Source organism: Anneissia japonica, unplaced genomic scaffold, assembly GCF_011630105.1.
Source record: "Anneissia japonica isolate Jap-2015-1 unplaced genomic scaffold, ASM1163010v1 scaffold16662_len1167910_cov178, whole genome shotgun sequence".
NCBI classification, from domain to species: Eukaryota; Metazoa; Echinodermata; class Crinoidea; order Comatulida; family Comatulidae; genus Anneissia; species Anneissia japonica.
This window is the reverse complement of record NW_022732216.1, coordinates 285,225-303,060: the sequence shown is the minus strand read 5'-3', so window position 1 is coordinate 303,060 and position 17,836 is coordinate 285,225. Positions and strand designations below refer to the sequence as shown.

At 34.0% G+C, this 17,836-nt stretch overlaps 2 protein-coding genes across 4 annotated transcripts in view; one reads left to right on the top strand and one right to left on the bottom strand.

Annotated features, from left to right (window-relative positions):
* Positions 1-12,021, bottom strand: part of LOC117115630 (protein VAC14 homolog) — a 19,066-nt gene extending 7,045 nt beyond the window's left edge. The window contains exons 1-12 of one of the 2 annotated variants that reach the window (XM_033259499.1): positions 11,802-12,021; positions 10,426-10,576; positions 9,748-9,915; positions 9,233-9,295; positions 8,411-8,518; positions 6,476-6,585; positions 6,111-6,217; positions 5,807-5,938; positions 4,658-4,850; positions 3,979-4,117; positions 2,741-2,806; positions 523-713 (exon numbers count right to left, since the gene is read on the bottom strand). In XM_033259499.1, coding sequence (XP_033115390.1) covers positions 523-713; positions 2,741-2,806; positions 3,979-4,117; positions 4,658-4,850; positions 5,807-5,938; positions 6,111-6,217; positions 6,476-6,585; positions 8,411-8,518; positions 9,233-9,295; positions 9,748-9,915; positions 10,426-10,576; positions 11,802-11,908 — 1,535 coding nt within the window. In that variant the 5' untranslated portion in view covers positions 11,909-12,021. The remainder of the gene's footprint in view (positions 1-522; positions 714-2,740; positions 2,807-3,978; positions 4,118-4,657; positions 4,851-5,806; positions 5,939-6,110; positions 6,218-6,475; positions 6,586-8,410; positions 8,519-9,232; positions 9,296-9,747; positions 9,916-10,425; positions 10,577-11,801) is intronic. The other variant, XM_033259498.1, reaches the window with a different exon arrangement.
* Positions 12,022-12,233: 212 nt separating this feature from the next.
* Positions 12,234-17,836, top strand: part of LOC117115645 — a 38,187-nt gene continuing 32,584 nt past the window's right edge. Inside the window, exon 1 of one of the 2 annotated variants that reach the window (XM_033259531.1) lies at positions 12,234-12,380. The gene's annotated coding sequence lies outside the window, so the exon portion shown is untranslated. The other variant, XM_033259533.1, reaches the window with a different exon arrangement.

Sequence of the window (17,836 nt, the reverse complement as noted above, 5' to 3'; positions counted from 1 at the left end):
CTGCCTGTGTCCTTGGGCAAGACACTTTATCTGCATCTGCCTCTCTTTACGCAGGAGTATTTATGGGTACCTGGTAGAAAGTGAATGATTCAGAATGAAATTTGGAGTGCTGATTACATGCATACCGTAACTAGGAATACTCGCAATGGAGCAAAGGAGGTATGATTTTCTCCGTATCCAATGAAGACGAAAAAAGCACCTTGAGAGGTTTTCTGCATAATTGTGTGCTATATAAATCCTATTAAATAAACAAACAAAACTAAACTGCAACGGTAGGAGGTGAATGATTCAGAATGAAATTTCGGGAGTGCTGATTATGCGCATACTGTAACTAGGTACGATTGTCTCCGTATCCAATGAAGAGAAAAAAAAGCACCTTGAGGTTTTCAGGATAATTGTGCAGTATATAAATCCTATTAAATAAACGAAATTGAACTGCAACAGCTACACCAAAAGGCTTGAACACTTATCTTTGGAAGGTGCTTTAAGTTATAAAACCTGAATATTATTAATTATTCTTACCTTATGATAAAAAATCCTCTATCTTCTAAGAGTTGAGAGTCTTTACAGAAGAGATCCAGCAAACTGATCATAAACTTTGTAAAGTAGATATTGGTACCCGGCACAGGCCGGTACTGGAGCCCCTCCTCAGATTGAGGCCCTGCTGGTGAGGATGCCACCTCAGACAGCACCTCCAGATCAAGCAGCACAACCTGGACATAAAGAACATCAACATTTGTTTAAAAGTGTCTTTGTGGATCATAAATGGAATAAAAATCACAGCATTGCATTTCTTCTATAAAACGAATATTTCCCATTAGTTGATAACACTCTGACCGCAAGGGGGTGGAAAAAGTAGTATCAGCAACCACCAGACATTTTAGCAAATTTTAATACTTTTCCAAAGCTCGTTGAGAGTGCGTATATGATCAGATTTGACATGTAGTGAATACTACAAGAACTACAAACATTTTACCATTACGATGGCAGCCCACGAATTTCACGTCGGCAATCGGCAATTGCCGACCATATTGCTACGAATGACGCTAGCCAACCAAGGCCTACAACATCACACAATTGAAGCCATGTGGGCCGTGTAGATCGTAATGCTTATCTAAATCTATTATTTGTCTTCACTTTACAGTATTATTATTGTCTTTCTCGCCTAGTCATTTCGTAGGCTATGGCCTAGGTAGGAATGACGCTAGCCAGCCAAGGCCTACAACATCGCACAATTGAAGACATGTGGGCCGCGTAGATCGTAATGCTTATCTAAATATATTATTTGTCTTCATTTTACAGTATTATTATCATATTTAAAATGTTCCTATCCTACCGTCCGTTTAAACGCAATCACGATCGCATCGTGACTTCACTACTGACGAGTACTGTACTGCCTGTGATGATACGAAAGTGATATTTCCCATGCCAAAGATAACGATAAAACGAACGCTAAAACGAAATTTATTATGTAAAACATATGTATTATATTACACTATTAAATTAATACAAGTACGACCATTCTTTCACCAGCAATATATTGATTTAATAGAGAAATTAACAAAATCACAATCTGTAGATGACGATGTAAGGTCGAGCGTTCGGAAAAATCATAGTTTATACTATATAGGCCTAGGTAGTAAAAAATTGCTGAGGCTGCCGACCTCGGAGAATTTAAGGTCGGCAAATTTTTGCCGACCTAACTTTTTCCTAATTTCATGGGCTGCAATGGTACCAAACACCTTATTCTAATCACAATCTGTGACCCGTAGCAGTAAAATGAAAATGACTCACTTTTGAAGATTTACGCAATTTCACACAACGAAGCTGAGATAATCCCGATTTTGTTAAAGTATCTATGCTAACGTAAACAAACAAATAGCGAAATACTTACGGTCCAGACTGAATATAGTGTTCAAAATGTTAGCACATGGTCGGTAATTAACCTATCTATCAGATTCCGTAAAAAAAACTTGAAACACGGACATCTCCGTGTTTAAGGGTCAAGCGTTGCAATACCAAACACGAAGATTTCCATGTTTGTTAACTATAACAACTCTTAGTATTTAAAAAACGTGTTCAATCAAAATCAAGAGAAACCGACTAAAATCGGGAGCTCTAGCTAACATATAGACATAAAAAAAAAAATAATTTAAAAAAAAAAAATTGTAGGTTTCTGCTTGTTAAAAAATGACTGGAAATTGTAAAATCACAAAAATAAAAGGCAGCGAAATATTTCAAATTGTTAAGTCGCAAAAATTTAGGGCTGTGAAAATAAAGGGCTTTGCAGTATTTAAATCAGTAATGTTGATAACGCTACCCTCAATTAGACCCTTTTAAATCAATATTGTTGTTAGCGCACCGCTAATCCTTGCATAAGAGTAAGACCCCTTTAAAGTCAATATTGCTCTTAATATTAACCTAAAAACATAAATATTTACAAAATAAAGAAAATATACTAATAGCTACTAGGTGGATGCCCTTAGCTAGAAGTTGCAATACCTCACTTTAATATATTGTTATTCTATGTAAAATCATTATATTTACACAATTTTTGAGACACTGTACAGGACAATAAAAAAAAAACCAAATAGCCATTAGACATGGTCAGGAGTTTACAACAACAATAGAAAGTGGTTTTCAATGCTGTACGTTTACATAAAACTATATCAAGTATATAGATAAACACATTAATAGAGTGTACATTGCAGTAGAATAATCATTAATCAAGTTGACTTACTTCATCTGATACATCTGATAATGTGTTTAGTAGCACAGGAAATATCTCCTTTACATGCTGAAAAATCTAATGATTAGGAAACGAAAACAAGTATGGTAAAAATAACATTTGAAATTCAAACAGATCTAAGCAATCATTTATCTGCGATGCAACATCATTTTTATAACACTAGCAGTATGAAAGATATACTGTCACCTATATATGTATACATTATATCATTAAGTTATTCTTTTTCAACTAAAATTTACTCTGATGTGATGCGAGTATCCGTTTTTTTTAAATATGACAAATCCAGATCCATAAAATTAGAACAAAAAAGGCTTTTTCTTGCCATTTTGTCATAAAATTGTCATAATCTTTGCATACCCTTACATTTTACAAGGATTTTCATAATAAAATGTCCATAAATAATTTTTTTTTAATATCTGTAACTTAATGAATGTTGGTTACTAATGTGATACTTCTTTTTGAGGTTTTCTATATTTTTTGATGGCAGTTCATCTTTGATAGAAATCTATAAAATGATATCGAAGATCTGATGATATCAGAATTATATCCAAATAAAATAAATAATTGTTGATGACTTGTGGTCACACCAAAAAATTGCTATCTAAAAAAAATCTTGTATGCATCACTACAATATATCAGCTGTCTCTTATCCACATCTAGATGTGTATAAGAGANGTTCAGCCCTGGTTCCCCCTAAATTTTTCAAAAATTAAAAAAATTGGAGAAAAAAAAAAAGAAAATTATATTAAAATTTTAAGTCGGAGAGCGCCATTTCCAGTCATCTAGAGGTGATGTGATCATAAATTTTCTTCCCTCAGCCTAAGCCATGGTGGGGCTGAGGTGGTATATACCCTCCACCTGTCAAAGTCTGTCCCTGGGCCGACTCTACTTCAAATTCTTGGATCCACCACTGTATATCTAACTAAATCTCTGTCCACTCTATCAAATTTTCTTTTACCAAAAACTCTTGTATGCTCATGTATAGTCATGATGTGCCCATATATGACCATGATGTGATTTCATCCTGACCATATTTAGGCATGTTTTTGTCTAAATAAATAAATAAATAAATAAATAAATGCGTTGTCTTTTATGCAGACATGGCCTAGGCTTTTGTTCCGTGTTCTTCCTTATTGCAAAATAATGTGATGTTAAATGAAAACGATAGCCAGGACAGGGCTATAGTTTAATAATGATGATAGTCAAAGGCCACAACTTATCTACAGTACCTTTCTTGGTGTTTTCAAATGAAGATGGTAGATCCACCTGAGTACAGCAATCTTGGTTTGCATTGGGGAATGTTGTAAGTGCTTGAGAAGAACTTCAACTACTGGTGCAATTTCTAGCCTCAAATTTGGTGGCAATGAACTGTTTCAAATTAAAAAGCTACATTAGAATATGGTACTCACTGGCAAGGAAAACAACAGAAATTTAAAAGGAAATGGAAGAAGATCTACATTTGAATAATTTTCTATAAGGCAAAATGTTATGGTCAAATACTTTTTGGAAGCTGATGAATTTATTCAATGTTATGAACAACAATATGCAATAATCAGCATCAGCGAAACCTTTTTAATTGCTCAAAATTTAAGCTGTTACTTAAAAAACAGGTAAAAACATTATAGGATTATGAAAATAAATATATGTAAAATGACAGTACAAAAATACATCTACAAAAAAACCAGCAAAAATAAATATTTAAAAAAAAGGCGTAGTAGTAGATGATTAATAATGTATCCAATATCTTATCAGGGGAAAAGTAGCATGAGCAATTCTTCTTGAAATAGATATGTGCAATATAAGAAAGAAAAACTGAAAAGAAACTAAATGTATAGCAGCGATTTGAATCCCAACCTCAATGTTTGGAGTCTGAATCGCAGCGTGTATGCAAACCACTCTCACAAATACCTTGACAGTTTAATGGAATTCATTTCTTTTTCCTTTTCAACTGGTTCTCCTTCATTGTTTTGTTCACTCTTCTCCTCTTTGAGATCCACTTTGTCTTTCTTCTCATCTTTGCTATTCTCTTCATCTTTGTCATCTTCCGTTGTCACTAATCTCATCAGGTTCTGGTTGACGGACTTGGCAACCTCTTTAACACGTGCAACGATGACGGTGAAGGAGAAACAAACAACAAAAACGAGAAACAAAGACATTCTACAAAGACTTTTAGAAACATTTCTATGCACTACTTTATCATTAGTTTTCAAATGGATTGTTATAAAAAAATATATGCACATTTTTTTTAAATGAAAATAATAAAAAATATTAACACTATATCAATAAAAGTTATGTAACATGCCTTCTTTTTTATAGTTTTTTATTATCATATTGTTCTTGTGGATGCACTATTAATAATTTTTGGCAGCTATTTTAAAAGCCTAGAATCCGAATTAATTGGCTGATTTCATGATTAAAAAAATAATACAATAATTACAATGAAAATAATATCAAAAATAAAAATAATGATGGAATTATAACCAATTTAATATAATAATAATTATTATTATTATTATTATTTCTCTAAATCTAAATTAATTGGCTGATTTCATGATTTAAAAAAATAATACAATAATTACAATGAAAATAATACCACAATATAAATGAATAACCATTAACCTTTAACAAAAAAAATAAATAAAAATAATAAAAATAATGATGGAATCATAACCAATTTAAAATAATAATAATAATAATAATAACAATAATAATAATAATAATAATAATAATAATAATAATAATAATAATAATAATAATAATAATAATTTCTCTAAATCGGAATTAAGGGGAATACCTTTTGTGTTATTTTCCCCTTAATGTCATGTTCATTTCTCCTTACGTCGTATTTTTAATTGTTCTCTATTTTCTCCATTGTCTAAGTTCCACGTAAGGTAGGTTTTAGTAACATAATAATAATAATAATGAACATCCATAAACAATATTCCAAAGATAAATCATCCAAACTATGTAAATTTACATGTAATATAATACTTGTTTGATATATTACAATGCATTATCATAATTTCCAAATCCCCTTGTTATACACATGAAGGATATTATCTCGTCCCTCGGTAGCGAGGCAGGGCAGGACAGCCGTTAGGAGACTTGACGCAAAGAACAACATTGAACGACCAGCAATATTAACAAAATCACGAAGCCATGTGATGGCAGTCAATTGGATCAACTCAACTGAAAGTAACAAAAATAGGTTATCAGGTTAGGTTTATCAATTACAGCTGAAACTAAGTTACAACAATAATATAGAGTAAAGAAACAAAAGAGGGCTATATGATTATGAATATTCATATTATAATTATATTCTAATGAAGTTAAGTAATTATAATGAAGTTTAGCCACTGACCTGATGACTGACTATGGAATGTGAGAATGTTGACCATAGATGAAAAGTCTACACCACTTGGGGACCTTTTAATCTCTTGTAAGAAGGCATCAAGCTGGTATTCACACCTGAAGAAGATGTGTTATTAGATTTTGTAATTATTATATGGAAATCTTAATGTCAACCTTTGACCTAAGAACTACACTAATATTCCATCAGAGTATATGTGAGTGCATGTATATATGTTAGTAAAAACCTGTTGCAAACATTTTCAGAGTTAAATTTTACTGTAGGCTGAAGGGTAGGACAGTCTTTTAATAACCTAATTTTCCTCTTTAATTTATCAATTAAGGGTCTGATATTATAATTTAGAATGAAAATCATACATTTTTCGAATTTCTTTGTTTTGATCTCCCAGCATCAGGAACATGCCATCCAGTATCTCTTGCAGAAACTCCAGCATATTGATGTCTGGCACAGAATCTAGTGTAGTGACCTTAGAAATAACAAAAAATATAATAAAATATTAGTAATGAGGAAGGACATGTTTATTATAATTTTATTCAAGCCAATTTGAACAAAACAAAATTGCATTGCAAGAGGAAGTATTGACTACTAGTCCAAACACTGGAGTTATTTTATCTTTCAAAATAATATGTGTTTTTATCAGGAAAATCAATGAAGTACATTTTTTAAACCTCTCAAAATATTTCTGATGTTAAAAAAAAGTGGTGTAGACAGTGGTAATATAATCATTTCTATTGGCCTTAAGATGAGGCAAATCTAAAAACACAATCTTCTAAAATACTCTCCTAATTCCCATCCTTTAGCTAAGGCAGAGACAACGAAGGCAGTTTCAATGAACGGAAGAAATTCAATGAATTAAAGGGGGGGGGGGTGCGGGGATGCGACAAGTGGCCATATATTGCTTATTTAACCTTTCCTGAGTTCGGGAAAAATACTTAAAAAATTCAAAATGTTGAGATGTAACGATAATTAGAGAAACAGAACATGATGTGATGAGACGGGAAAATCAGGTGAAAACGAGGCTGATCACTTTTTTCAGTAGCTTGGTAGCATTTTCTAACCAACTCATTAATATTCAAGACCAGTAATTTTTGGCGAGCAGCTGATCGAAAAATCGTCCCGACGATCGAGCAACTAGCCTAGATACAGTACACTAGTGTGAAGTCGTGAGTTTTTGTGATCATTTACGTACGCAGTTACAGAGAGACGGTTTTGTCAACGTCAATTCAATCATGGAGGAATAATTCAATTGAATTAATAAACGTATATCAGTCCGATGACTTGTTTGTTAATCAGGCCTAGCCTATGCCTAGGAAGCACAGTCAGTGTCTACCCAGCAGCTAAGTAGCGCACTCCTGACCGGGACACTGCTCCAGTCCCGCAGCAGGTGAGTTCGCACGCAGCCTTATCCAGCTGACGGTAAAGTTAGTAGGTTTCTACTACTGTACTAGCCTAGACTTGTCATGCCATGGCGACTTTGTCACATTAATTGTGCTAGTGCATATTTTTTCATAATAGCCTAGGCCCCTAGGCCTACTAATAATACTATAGGCCTAGCTATATAGGCCTGGTCCTATGAAAAACTATCTAGGCCTAGGCCTAGATGTCTAAATAAAGGTGATGTGCTATAACACTACAGTATATCATCAGACAATAACAATAAGATTATTATTGATATACTGTAGGCCTAGAAGCTAGGCTACACAACAATAAAGCCTCAATAACATGATACATATGTTACTCCAAACCTAACTTTCAGCAGCATATTGATGTCTGGCACAGAATCTAGTGTAGTGACCTTAGAAATAACAAAAAATATAATAAAATATTAGTAATGAGGAAGGACATGTTTATTATAATTTTATTCAAGCCAATTTGAACAAAACAAAATTGCATTGCAAGAGGAAGTATTGACTACTAGTCCAAACACTGGAGTTATTTTATCTTTCAAAATAATATGTGTTTTTATCAGGAAAATCAATGAAGTACATTTTTTAAACCTCTCAAAATATTTCTGATGTTTAAAAAAAGTGGTGTAGACGGTGGTAATATAATCATTTCTATTGGCCTTAAGATGAGTCACATCTAAAAACACAATCTTCTAAAATACTCTCCTAATTCCCATCCTTTAGCTAAGGCAGAGACAACGAAGGCAGTTTCAATGAATTAAGCCCTATGGGTATGCATAGATACAACATAGACAAAAATAATTGTAGACGAGCCGATAACAAAATGATAGATCATGGGTAAAATTGATAAACAAACAGATATATATTAATATACGACTGACTTACCCATGATATCAAGAACTGTCTAGTAAAGGAGTTTGTAGCATGAATTCGATCCCTCAATTCTGGTATAAACCCAATTACATCAAATGCATTACTTTCTGTTACTATATCCTACAAAAATAAATTAGAAACAATGATCACTTGCATACAATCTGCAGTGTTTACTTATACAATTAAATTTAAATGAACACTTATTTATTTCAAAAAACACCACCACCACCACGACATGAAGAAATTAATGATAAGATACAATAGTCTCCTTGGAGGTTAATAGGGGGCTTACGATTTGCATGCCGACTCGAAGCTAGAACAAACTCACTCATGCATGATCGTCCCATGTTCTCTACACAACATAGATTTGGTAAAATTACATCTTAGAATCCATGAGATGAGGAGAAATTAAAGTTTTCGCATGCGCAGATGACTTTTTAGTGACGTCATTACATACTACATCCCACCGCGTTATGCAATCAAAAGCTCGCTAATTATTATAATAGGTAGTTTTCTCCGCACGACGTTAACCTTAACTTTAATGTTAGTACCCAACGTGCAACACGATAGCTCCGCCCCTTTTGTAATAAAATCGAAATATGCATGCGTAAACCCGAAACTAATGTACGTCGACGACGTAAAATCCTGAAATTAACGTTACGTACTCCGCAACATAAGATAAACAAATTATGGCATCATCCGTTAACGTTAAGGTTAACATTGTGCGGCGAAAACTACCTATTTTGTCCTCAAGCACCTTGAGACTTGGGTATAAATCTAGACTACGAAAAATTACAACTATAAATAACATAATTGACTAAGTAAACTCCATACCTTCATTAACCTATCCAATAACTCTGATCCATTTTTGACATTCAAATCTGGATCAGATGCCAACTGTAAAAAAACAAACATAATTCATTACACAAAGTTTTTCAGTAAATGAAACACAAAGAATTACATTTTAATTTTATCAATTCATTAGAGTGTTTATTTGTTTTCAAATTTTTTAAATGCAAGTAGTTAAAATTTCTTGGACCATAGACACTTAAAAAGGGGCTCTGTCACTTTTGGGGTCTCTCTCAGGTATTTTATGTTTGAATAAATAAACAGATGAAAATAATATGGATTAGTCAGTAAAGAAATTGGTGTAAAATATTTGGTACTTCCAAGAACCAACAAGAGCAAATTTATTATATAAAAACAAGGGACCACAAAATGGCAAAGCTATATTGAACTTTGGAATGGAAAAACATTCCTTGTGGGTCTATAAAGTTATTACTTAAATGGAAGTGGCAAAATAAGAAATTTGGAAGACAATGAATAAATCACAGAGCATAGATTCTTACATTTGTAAGTTCACAAAAAACACTGTTGAAATGTTGTAACACAGCTCCTCTTGCAACCTTCACGATGTTGTACAATGCTTCGCATGCATAGTATCTATTCTTACTGTCCTGATCTGACAGACATGTTAAGACAGGGTTGATTAGCTGAGGTAAAAATAACGGAACTTCCTGAGAATAAAAAAAAAAAAACATAATTACCGGTATATAATAAATTAAAAAATTTCAATGTGTTGTTCCTTCCATCTCTTTAATCCCCATTTACACAAAGCATGACAGTGGCACGAGACAATGGCAGAAAAAATTAGAACCTATTATGCTCTTTATACTGAGCATAGAACAACTTACTATTTTCTGAAAAAAAAATTGTTGTGCAACAAAAAATATTCTCACCGATCACAGACTCCGGTCATCCTTCTGAGTATGTAGACTGCAGGAGAACAAGATTCGAAAGTTGTGTGCATCATGGCTGTTGTCGCATGCTGTGTGAATGGATCGCACCCATAACAGAATATTTTTGTCGCTGTTGCGTGCCGCTGTTGCATTCTGTGTAAATAGTTCTTTATTGGATGTTGTATTCCATAAATTATATAAAGTATATCGTATGCAATTTTTTGTTGGAAAGGTGACACATTAAATGTTAAAGAATTGTTAAAATGATAAAGTCAAGAAAACACACACCTTGCCAAGCCCAATGGCAGTTGCAGCTAATCCAATTAATCCCCCTTTTCTGGCATGAGGATTAGAAGACAGGGCAAAATCACGGCTTAGAACATTCACCAGTTTCATTATTTGCTGTGTTGCCCCAGTTTGAGCAAATTCCTTTACAACTCTGAAAACAACAAAAATAAAATAGATTACTCATTTTTGTATCTATGCCCCCCTCGTGGCTGAAGACACGATGTTGTCGTCTGGCAGTCAAAGATGGCTGAAAGGGCAAATCCAGTGGAGGTGCATGATGGGTCATGTGTCATCTTAAGTACTTTATTATGTACAAAAGTCATAAAAAAAAAATACAGTGCCACACATTTCCTGATGATAACCAAAAGCCATGTGGATATTAATATTAGTAAACGTAATACAGTGAATTCGATCCAACTCGGCCACAAGTCAACTCGGCCACAGTCAACTCGGCCACAAGTCAATTCGGCCACAAGTCAACATTTGCAGTAAAAGCAATACCGCCACAAAGTTTTTCTACAAGTACAATAGAACTGCTTGGTGTGACGGTCATGACTTAGACTCTCAACCTTGATTGTGTCCTTTGGCAAGACACTATATACCTAATTTTCGGCAAAATCTGCCTGGAAATTGGCCCTTATTTTCTGAAATGAGCGGATGGATTCTAGGCCTAATTTTTGCATGGAAAATATATTCCCTGCACTGCCTTACTATTCTTTACAGAGTAGCTTTTTTATTCTTATTTATTACTCTTACTACTACTACTACTGCGACTATTATTATTATTATCATTATTAAATTATTTTATTACTTTCACTTTTGAGAGAAATATAATATCTATGCAATTTTACATTTTCTCTTGTTTGTACATAGGCCTACAGTAATAATTGACATTCTTTTTTATTTTCACTTTCACTTGCCTAATATAGATAGGCCTAGGCTAATAATAATAAAATTACAATAACACGTCTTACATGTATGTGACGTTATGGAGGAATATTAAATTTATTATTAGCCTAGGCCTATGTGGTAATCCCATAGGCCTAGATAGTTTTTCGGAAGCGCTGCTAGGCCTAATAATAATAATAATAAAGACATTAAAGCGCACATCTCCACCAAAAGGTGCCTAGAGGCGCATGGCCCCTCTAGGCTAGGCCTATATGGCAAGATAAAGCTAAGAGCCAGAGTAGCCACTTCCTAGCCATTTGTTGACTAGACCTAGGCCTAGACCATGGAAGAGGGAAATAGGCTAGACTAGGCCTAGGCCTTGGCTTGGACTACCATAGAGGTTAAAAACTACCTACGCAGCGGCCCCCTACCCGAGCCGAGCTAGGCCTAGAGTAGTAGGTAGGACTCAGCACGGAACAGTATCGCACCTTTCTATTTCTAGAGCAGCAGCCTTCCTCTTTTCATAAATCTTGTCATTAAGAGCCCGAGCACAAGCGGGGGTTAATGGTGATTGATCCCAAATTTTGTCTGTCATTTCGGATTCAGAATTTTTACAATCTTCTTCGTCTGATAACCAAAAAAAACTTCTTCCTCTCTCACACCAGGACTCAACGAAATTTGGCGTTATGAAGGTTACCTATATTATTATTAAAATGTAACTCTTTTGGTTTTGCATCTTAATAGTTTCCTATATAAACTACATCAAAATTAATTGCGGCAAATATTTATTTTATATGTTAACGCCCTCAACGATGAACATTTAGTGTATATTCTCACAATAACGGAAATTACCGTACTGCAATGAACGTAGATAAGAAATAAATATTTTGTGTATCTATTGTGTGTGATCTTCAAAATTAGTTTTGTTTGGGGGCGGTTGTTTGAGAGAGAGCTCCCAGATAAATTCTACGATGACTCAAAATTTATTTTTAATTTGCAAGATGTCGGTCAAGATTGGCCATCATTTTCCATTCTAATAAGATATTGTCTTGTGACTGTTTTTGGTGGTGAGTCTAATATATTCTTCAATAGAGTGTGATATACAATACATATAGTTCTGATGCATTTTAATTTACATTTGCGAAGTGTTCTGTCGTATTCTGATTCGTGCAATGAAAAGGCTTTTTACTGGACTGGATGGATGCTGCTAGCCTAGGCCCAGGGCATAGCCTGACTAGCCTAGCCACTGACTGCTGTAAGGCCAGGCCTAGGTAGGTAGGAGGTATACAGAGTAGTAATGGGGCCCAGTGAGTGTCGTGGAGAAGGAAGCTAGGCCTAAGCTGGACTATTCCCTAGCTAGCTACCTACCGGAACCCTTAATTCAGACCTCCATCCGAGGACCATCCTGTAGCTAGGCCTAGGCCTTTAGGGCCAGGCCTAGCCTAGCTAAATACCTAGCTTGCCTAGGCTTACAAACAATACTAGGTTAGGCCTGGATTTAATTACCATGAACATGATGAACCATGGATCACATCACATCAGTGCAAAGGGAAGGGGGGGGGGAGGGGAGGGGAGAGGCTGGAGGCTGTACAGTACTATAGCAAGATGCAAACTTGTCACTTGTGAAGACAGGTTTTCTTTGTACAATCAACCATGCGTGATAAACTATCAATAAATATTAATAATAATAATAATAATACTGTAATTTAATTTAGTCTAACATTTTACAGGATCTCATGTGAGAGACTGTCACTGTCAGGGATGGTTGATCAGTACCCGGTGTAGGGATAGAGTTTTACTAGGCTTAGGCCCAAATGAATTGATGAATGTCATAAATTTCCGAACATCATTCAGTAAGTATTTTTGTGCATATGTTAAACACTGTTTTGTTTACTTCGGTTTGCGCATGTAATTACAAAATTGGTGTGCAGCTGCTGCCATGTGTCCGGAGTTCTCATGGTGCACAGCCAGTCACTGATGAAGCAAAACAACTCATTGGGTACTTGACAAAAGCTGGTTATATGGTAGCTAAAAGATTACGCCCTAGGCCAATGTTTAAGTAAAGTTTTCACAAAAGACGCATTGTGAAAGAAATTGAGTTTGTGATGTGGAAATGTTTGTTTTTCAAAATTAATATTTAACATTTTTAATGCTGTTTTCTTTTTAAATTAAGATTAATTTATAATTTCCACAAAATTTCTCTTTCCATGCAGGGTTGCATACGATAAAACTTTTTTAATTTTTTTAAATTTTTTATTTTTTTAAACTGAAGTACTGTAGTGGCTGCGTAGTTGGCAGTGTCTACTTTTATTAAAAGTAGACACTACCAACCACGCAGCCATTACAGTATTTCAGTGTCACAAACTTTTAAAAATTAGAAAATCACAGAAGCCCCAATTTTGTTTTGATTGACAATAGATGAAGTCTTTGTGGAAAAGGCTAATCATTTTGTGGGACTATCTACCATAAATACTACCTGTAGGGAAATGAACACTGAGACAGTTTCGGCTTTGATTTTCTAAAATATTGTTAACTTCGATTGTTTTAATTTTGCTTGCTGATCTGGATATTAACGCTCTAGTGTGAACCTATCTGTAACCAATAAACCAGAAATGTTGCTTGAATCATATGATGCTTGCAATACCATGACCCACAATGCCAGTCGCACACTCAACATTTTCAGAACTTTCAAAATCACCCGGTTGATTGTTGAACTGCCTACAACACTCCTAGCACAGGTATTGTACAATATGCCTCTAGTGTAGTTGGTAGATTACTTTCTGGGTATTTAAATGTGGTTTATTTTTTTGTAAAAGGATTTCTTCCCCCTCCCCCCCCACTTTTTTTTTTTGCAGAGAGAGAGAGAGCCCTTAACCTTTATCATTATTTGTGTTTATGCATTTTGTGTGTTACAAAAAGGTCAAGCCTTGGTCCTGTGTGGAGTCAAAAGGGCAAAAACCTCATAGACAAATTGAGGTCATTGAAGCAACTTGTAAGGTTTTGAGAATTGCTCTCAATCAGTAGATAAATTTAATAGTTTCTATAAATTGGCTTCTTTGACAAGTAATTTTTGAATAAATTATTCAGTAATAGGCCTGTGATGTACAGTACAGTATACTTTGTATTAAAGTATACGGTATTCAAATCTTTTAACTGGTCATGAGGGTGTGTCACAGTCAAATTTTGTGTCACACACAAATTAATGAAACAATTCTTTTATCAATTGGGGTCATTGAATTGAAGCAATTGTAAGGTTTAGAGAATTTTATTCAATCATTAGCTACTGATTTCAGTTTCTATACTCAGCTTCTTCAATTAGTAATGTTTATTTTTAGATGAAAATCACAATTCTTTAATTACGAGGTCAGGTCGTACCTGTACATTATTCAGTATTGTGGTGTAGTTTGTCACTTACAGTAGGCCTACTTTACGTATTCACACTCAAATTTATCTAGGGACTAAAATACTGTGACGTTTGCACAAATAATTATTGATTTCATAGCTTTTAATGTGGAAATAGATTTTGGACTTTAGCCATCCTTTGTAATAATTAATGATAATTATCATTGATAATTTTTTTATTGTTCTCATTATGGAACATTGTAGGTATGGTAGGTATTTCCATATTTTTAATTAAGACTATAAAATGATGCATCGTGGTATGGACGTGAAATTACAAAAAGAAAATTTAAATGAACTGAGCTGAGCCTTTGGATGAGAGGTAGGTCTAATGATTGTGCTTCCTGCCCCATAGGCCCCGGTTTAAACCCCACGAATGTTCATTTGTAAACGGTCTATTCACATGGATACTGAAATAACCCTTGTTAAGGTTTGCTGTATATATTGTGTCTGTCCATTTCATTTTGCAGTTTAAGTGGCGCTGCACTGTGGCTGGGCCCAGTTGTCCTCATGGGCCCAGTTCAAATGTTTAAGTTGAATGAGAAAATAAATTTTTAAGTTGAATGAGAAAATTAAGAAGAAAAGAAAAAAGAAAAATGAAAATTTGATGATTAACAACATTTTTTTTTAAAAAAAAAATTTTTTTTATTTTTTTTTTTTTTTTTTTTTTTTTTTTTTTTTGCAGTTTAAAGTAATGCAGTATTTCTGTCATTTAGCCAAACTTTAAACCATGACAAAAGATAAATATTTTTGACTTAAAACTTGGTTATTGGCCAACTGTATTGAGTGGAGTAGGTCCTACAGTAATATCGGTCTCTTTTATTGTTTTACCTTGCACTTATTATTATAGTAAATGCAATAAATTAAAACCTGTTCAAGAATTTTAAAATTAAAGAATGTAGTTTTTGTGAACTATTCAGATCTTTGTGTATTTTAAACTTACAGAGTGAAAAATTGTTGGTGAATTGTTAATTTTCCCACTGTTTTACAGTCATACCCATGTAAGAGCAAACCAAAATAAGTGTCTGGTATTCCATACACTGTGTGTATTTCTCAGCAGGCAACTCTTTATGCCCACACTCGCGGTTCTAACTTCTCGGGACACTCTAAAAATATCTGATCTAATTTTCTACGAGCATGACTAGGTTGTTATTGGTTTAATATTGCATTGAAGAGGTGAGTGATGATTAGGCCCCAGGCCACTGCAGTTCCCTACAGGACCGTTATTAACTCCAAATTTCCAGGGTAGAATATTTAGCATTGCATATCTTAGGCAACGTACATTAGACCTACAATACTGTAGCTCTGAGAGTTGAGCGAAGAAGCTTACCTTTATTTTATTGATTATAAGCTGTTAAAAGGTAATATTAGGCCGAGTGATCATTTTTTGATCATATGTTAATGAAAATGTGTTGATTTATGCAAACCTGCACATACCGCCTAGACTTTACCATAATACCTAAACTATTTAAATAAAAAGGATTGGATTCATCGCTAGCCACCAAGCACACATTATTCGGTGGTTTAGTTTTTAAGACATCAGGTTAGTTACTTGGAGGTCATGGGTTTGATTCCCACCTGAATCACTTGTGAGATTCTTTTCGCAAGTGTTTGGAAATGTCCTAAGCATTCAGTACTTACAACACGTCAGGTAGGGCAAACGTCATTTTGTATTATTTCTCTAGACGCAAAATACCATCGGAATATTTAAATAAACTAATCAAATTAAGAAAAATATTTACAGAAGAGAAAGTTTAAAAAAAAATTGTTGTCTTTACATGCTTTACTCTGCTTCATTGACACAAAACGCCATCGGAATATTTAAATAAACTAATCAAATTAAGAAAAATATTTACAGAAGGGAAAGTTTTCAGAAAAACTGTCGTCTTTACTCTGCCTCATTGTAGTCTTTGCTGTCAAAGCCAAAAAGCCAATTCCAAATATAAAGCTGAATTTTGCTAAATGTTTCCATTCAAAATAAGCCAAAAGCTAATGGAATTAAAGCTATCATAGCTTTCTTTTTTTTTTTTTTTTTTTGGCTCATCAAATTTCTATTTGGTTAATTATTTTCATACTGAATTAGCCAAATTGCTGAATATTTTTCGGGGCCATCTTAAAACCTGCATGTGACAATAATAAATGGAACTCTTTTTAAAATGAAAAAAATCATTGTTGTACTGTACTTTAAGTTTCTATATAGTAGCATCCTGTTTAATAGGATCATGCCATGCATTATAGTCTGTTAGAATATACATAGTTTAATTTGTAAGCCTTGCATTCCTGGAAACTGGTTAAAGGTAGCTGCTTTAATACCACCCAGAGGCCTATGTATTTTCACTTCTGCAGAACTCCTTGCATCAAATATTACTGAGTAAAATCATTCTCTTGGGCATTCATCTCAAAAGTCAATTGCTTTCTCCAGGCCTCCTGTGGTAAAAATAAATTAAATAATTTGAATGCATTGGTGTACAATCTATTTTGCTGCGCTTTTTGCTAATAGTAATTACCGACTTGTCAACTGTAACATTTTCAATGGTAATATATATATTTTCAAGATCAATAGAATTGATTAGATAGTGGTATTTATATAGCATTCATGAGCCCACTCTTGATGTTCGTTTCTCTAACAAACTTGTCACCTTTGACCTGTAAGTGTATACTATGTTTAGTTTGCCGGGTTTTTGGTATTTATTTTTAGAACCCGTCATAAGATTTGTATGCGCATCAATGTAGGAAATTGTCAAGGTGCTCTAAATGAAAAAAAAAATGCAGAGGAAGTGTCTGAAAACTTCAGAAATGTATGCCTAAATTGTCATTCTACAGTATGCTTCCAGTAAATGTAAACATCCTTAATTACTATCTTGTTATTGGTTTGAATAAATTATGATAACTTGGGATAGTAGCTCTATGTACTATACAGTACCCAATTTTAAATATAGCTGACTGCTCACATATTGCCGGAATCATGCCTGCATGTTATAGACGGTGATTTCTTACAATTTTTTTTACCACACTAAAGCGTCGGTTCATGCGCAGGCGTATTCAAACTTTTATCAGTTTTTTCACTTCAGCGAAATTAGAAGTTTGAACTGTTTCTACTTTTTGCGAAGCAAAAAAATGCACA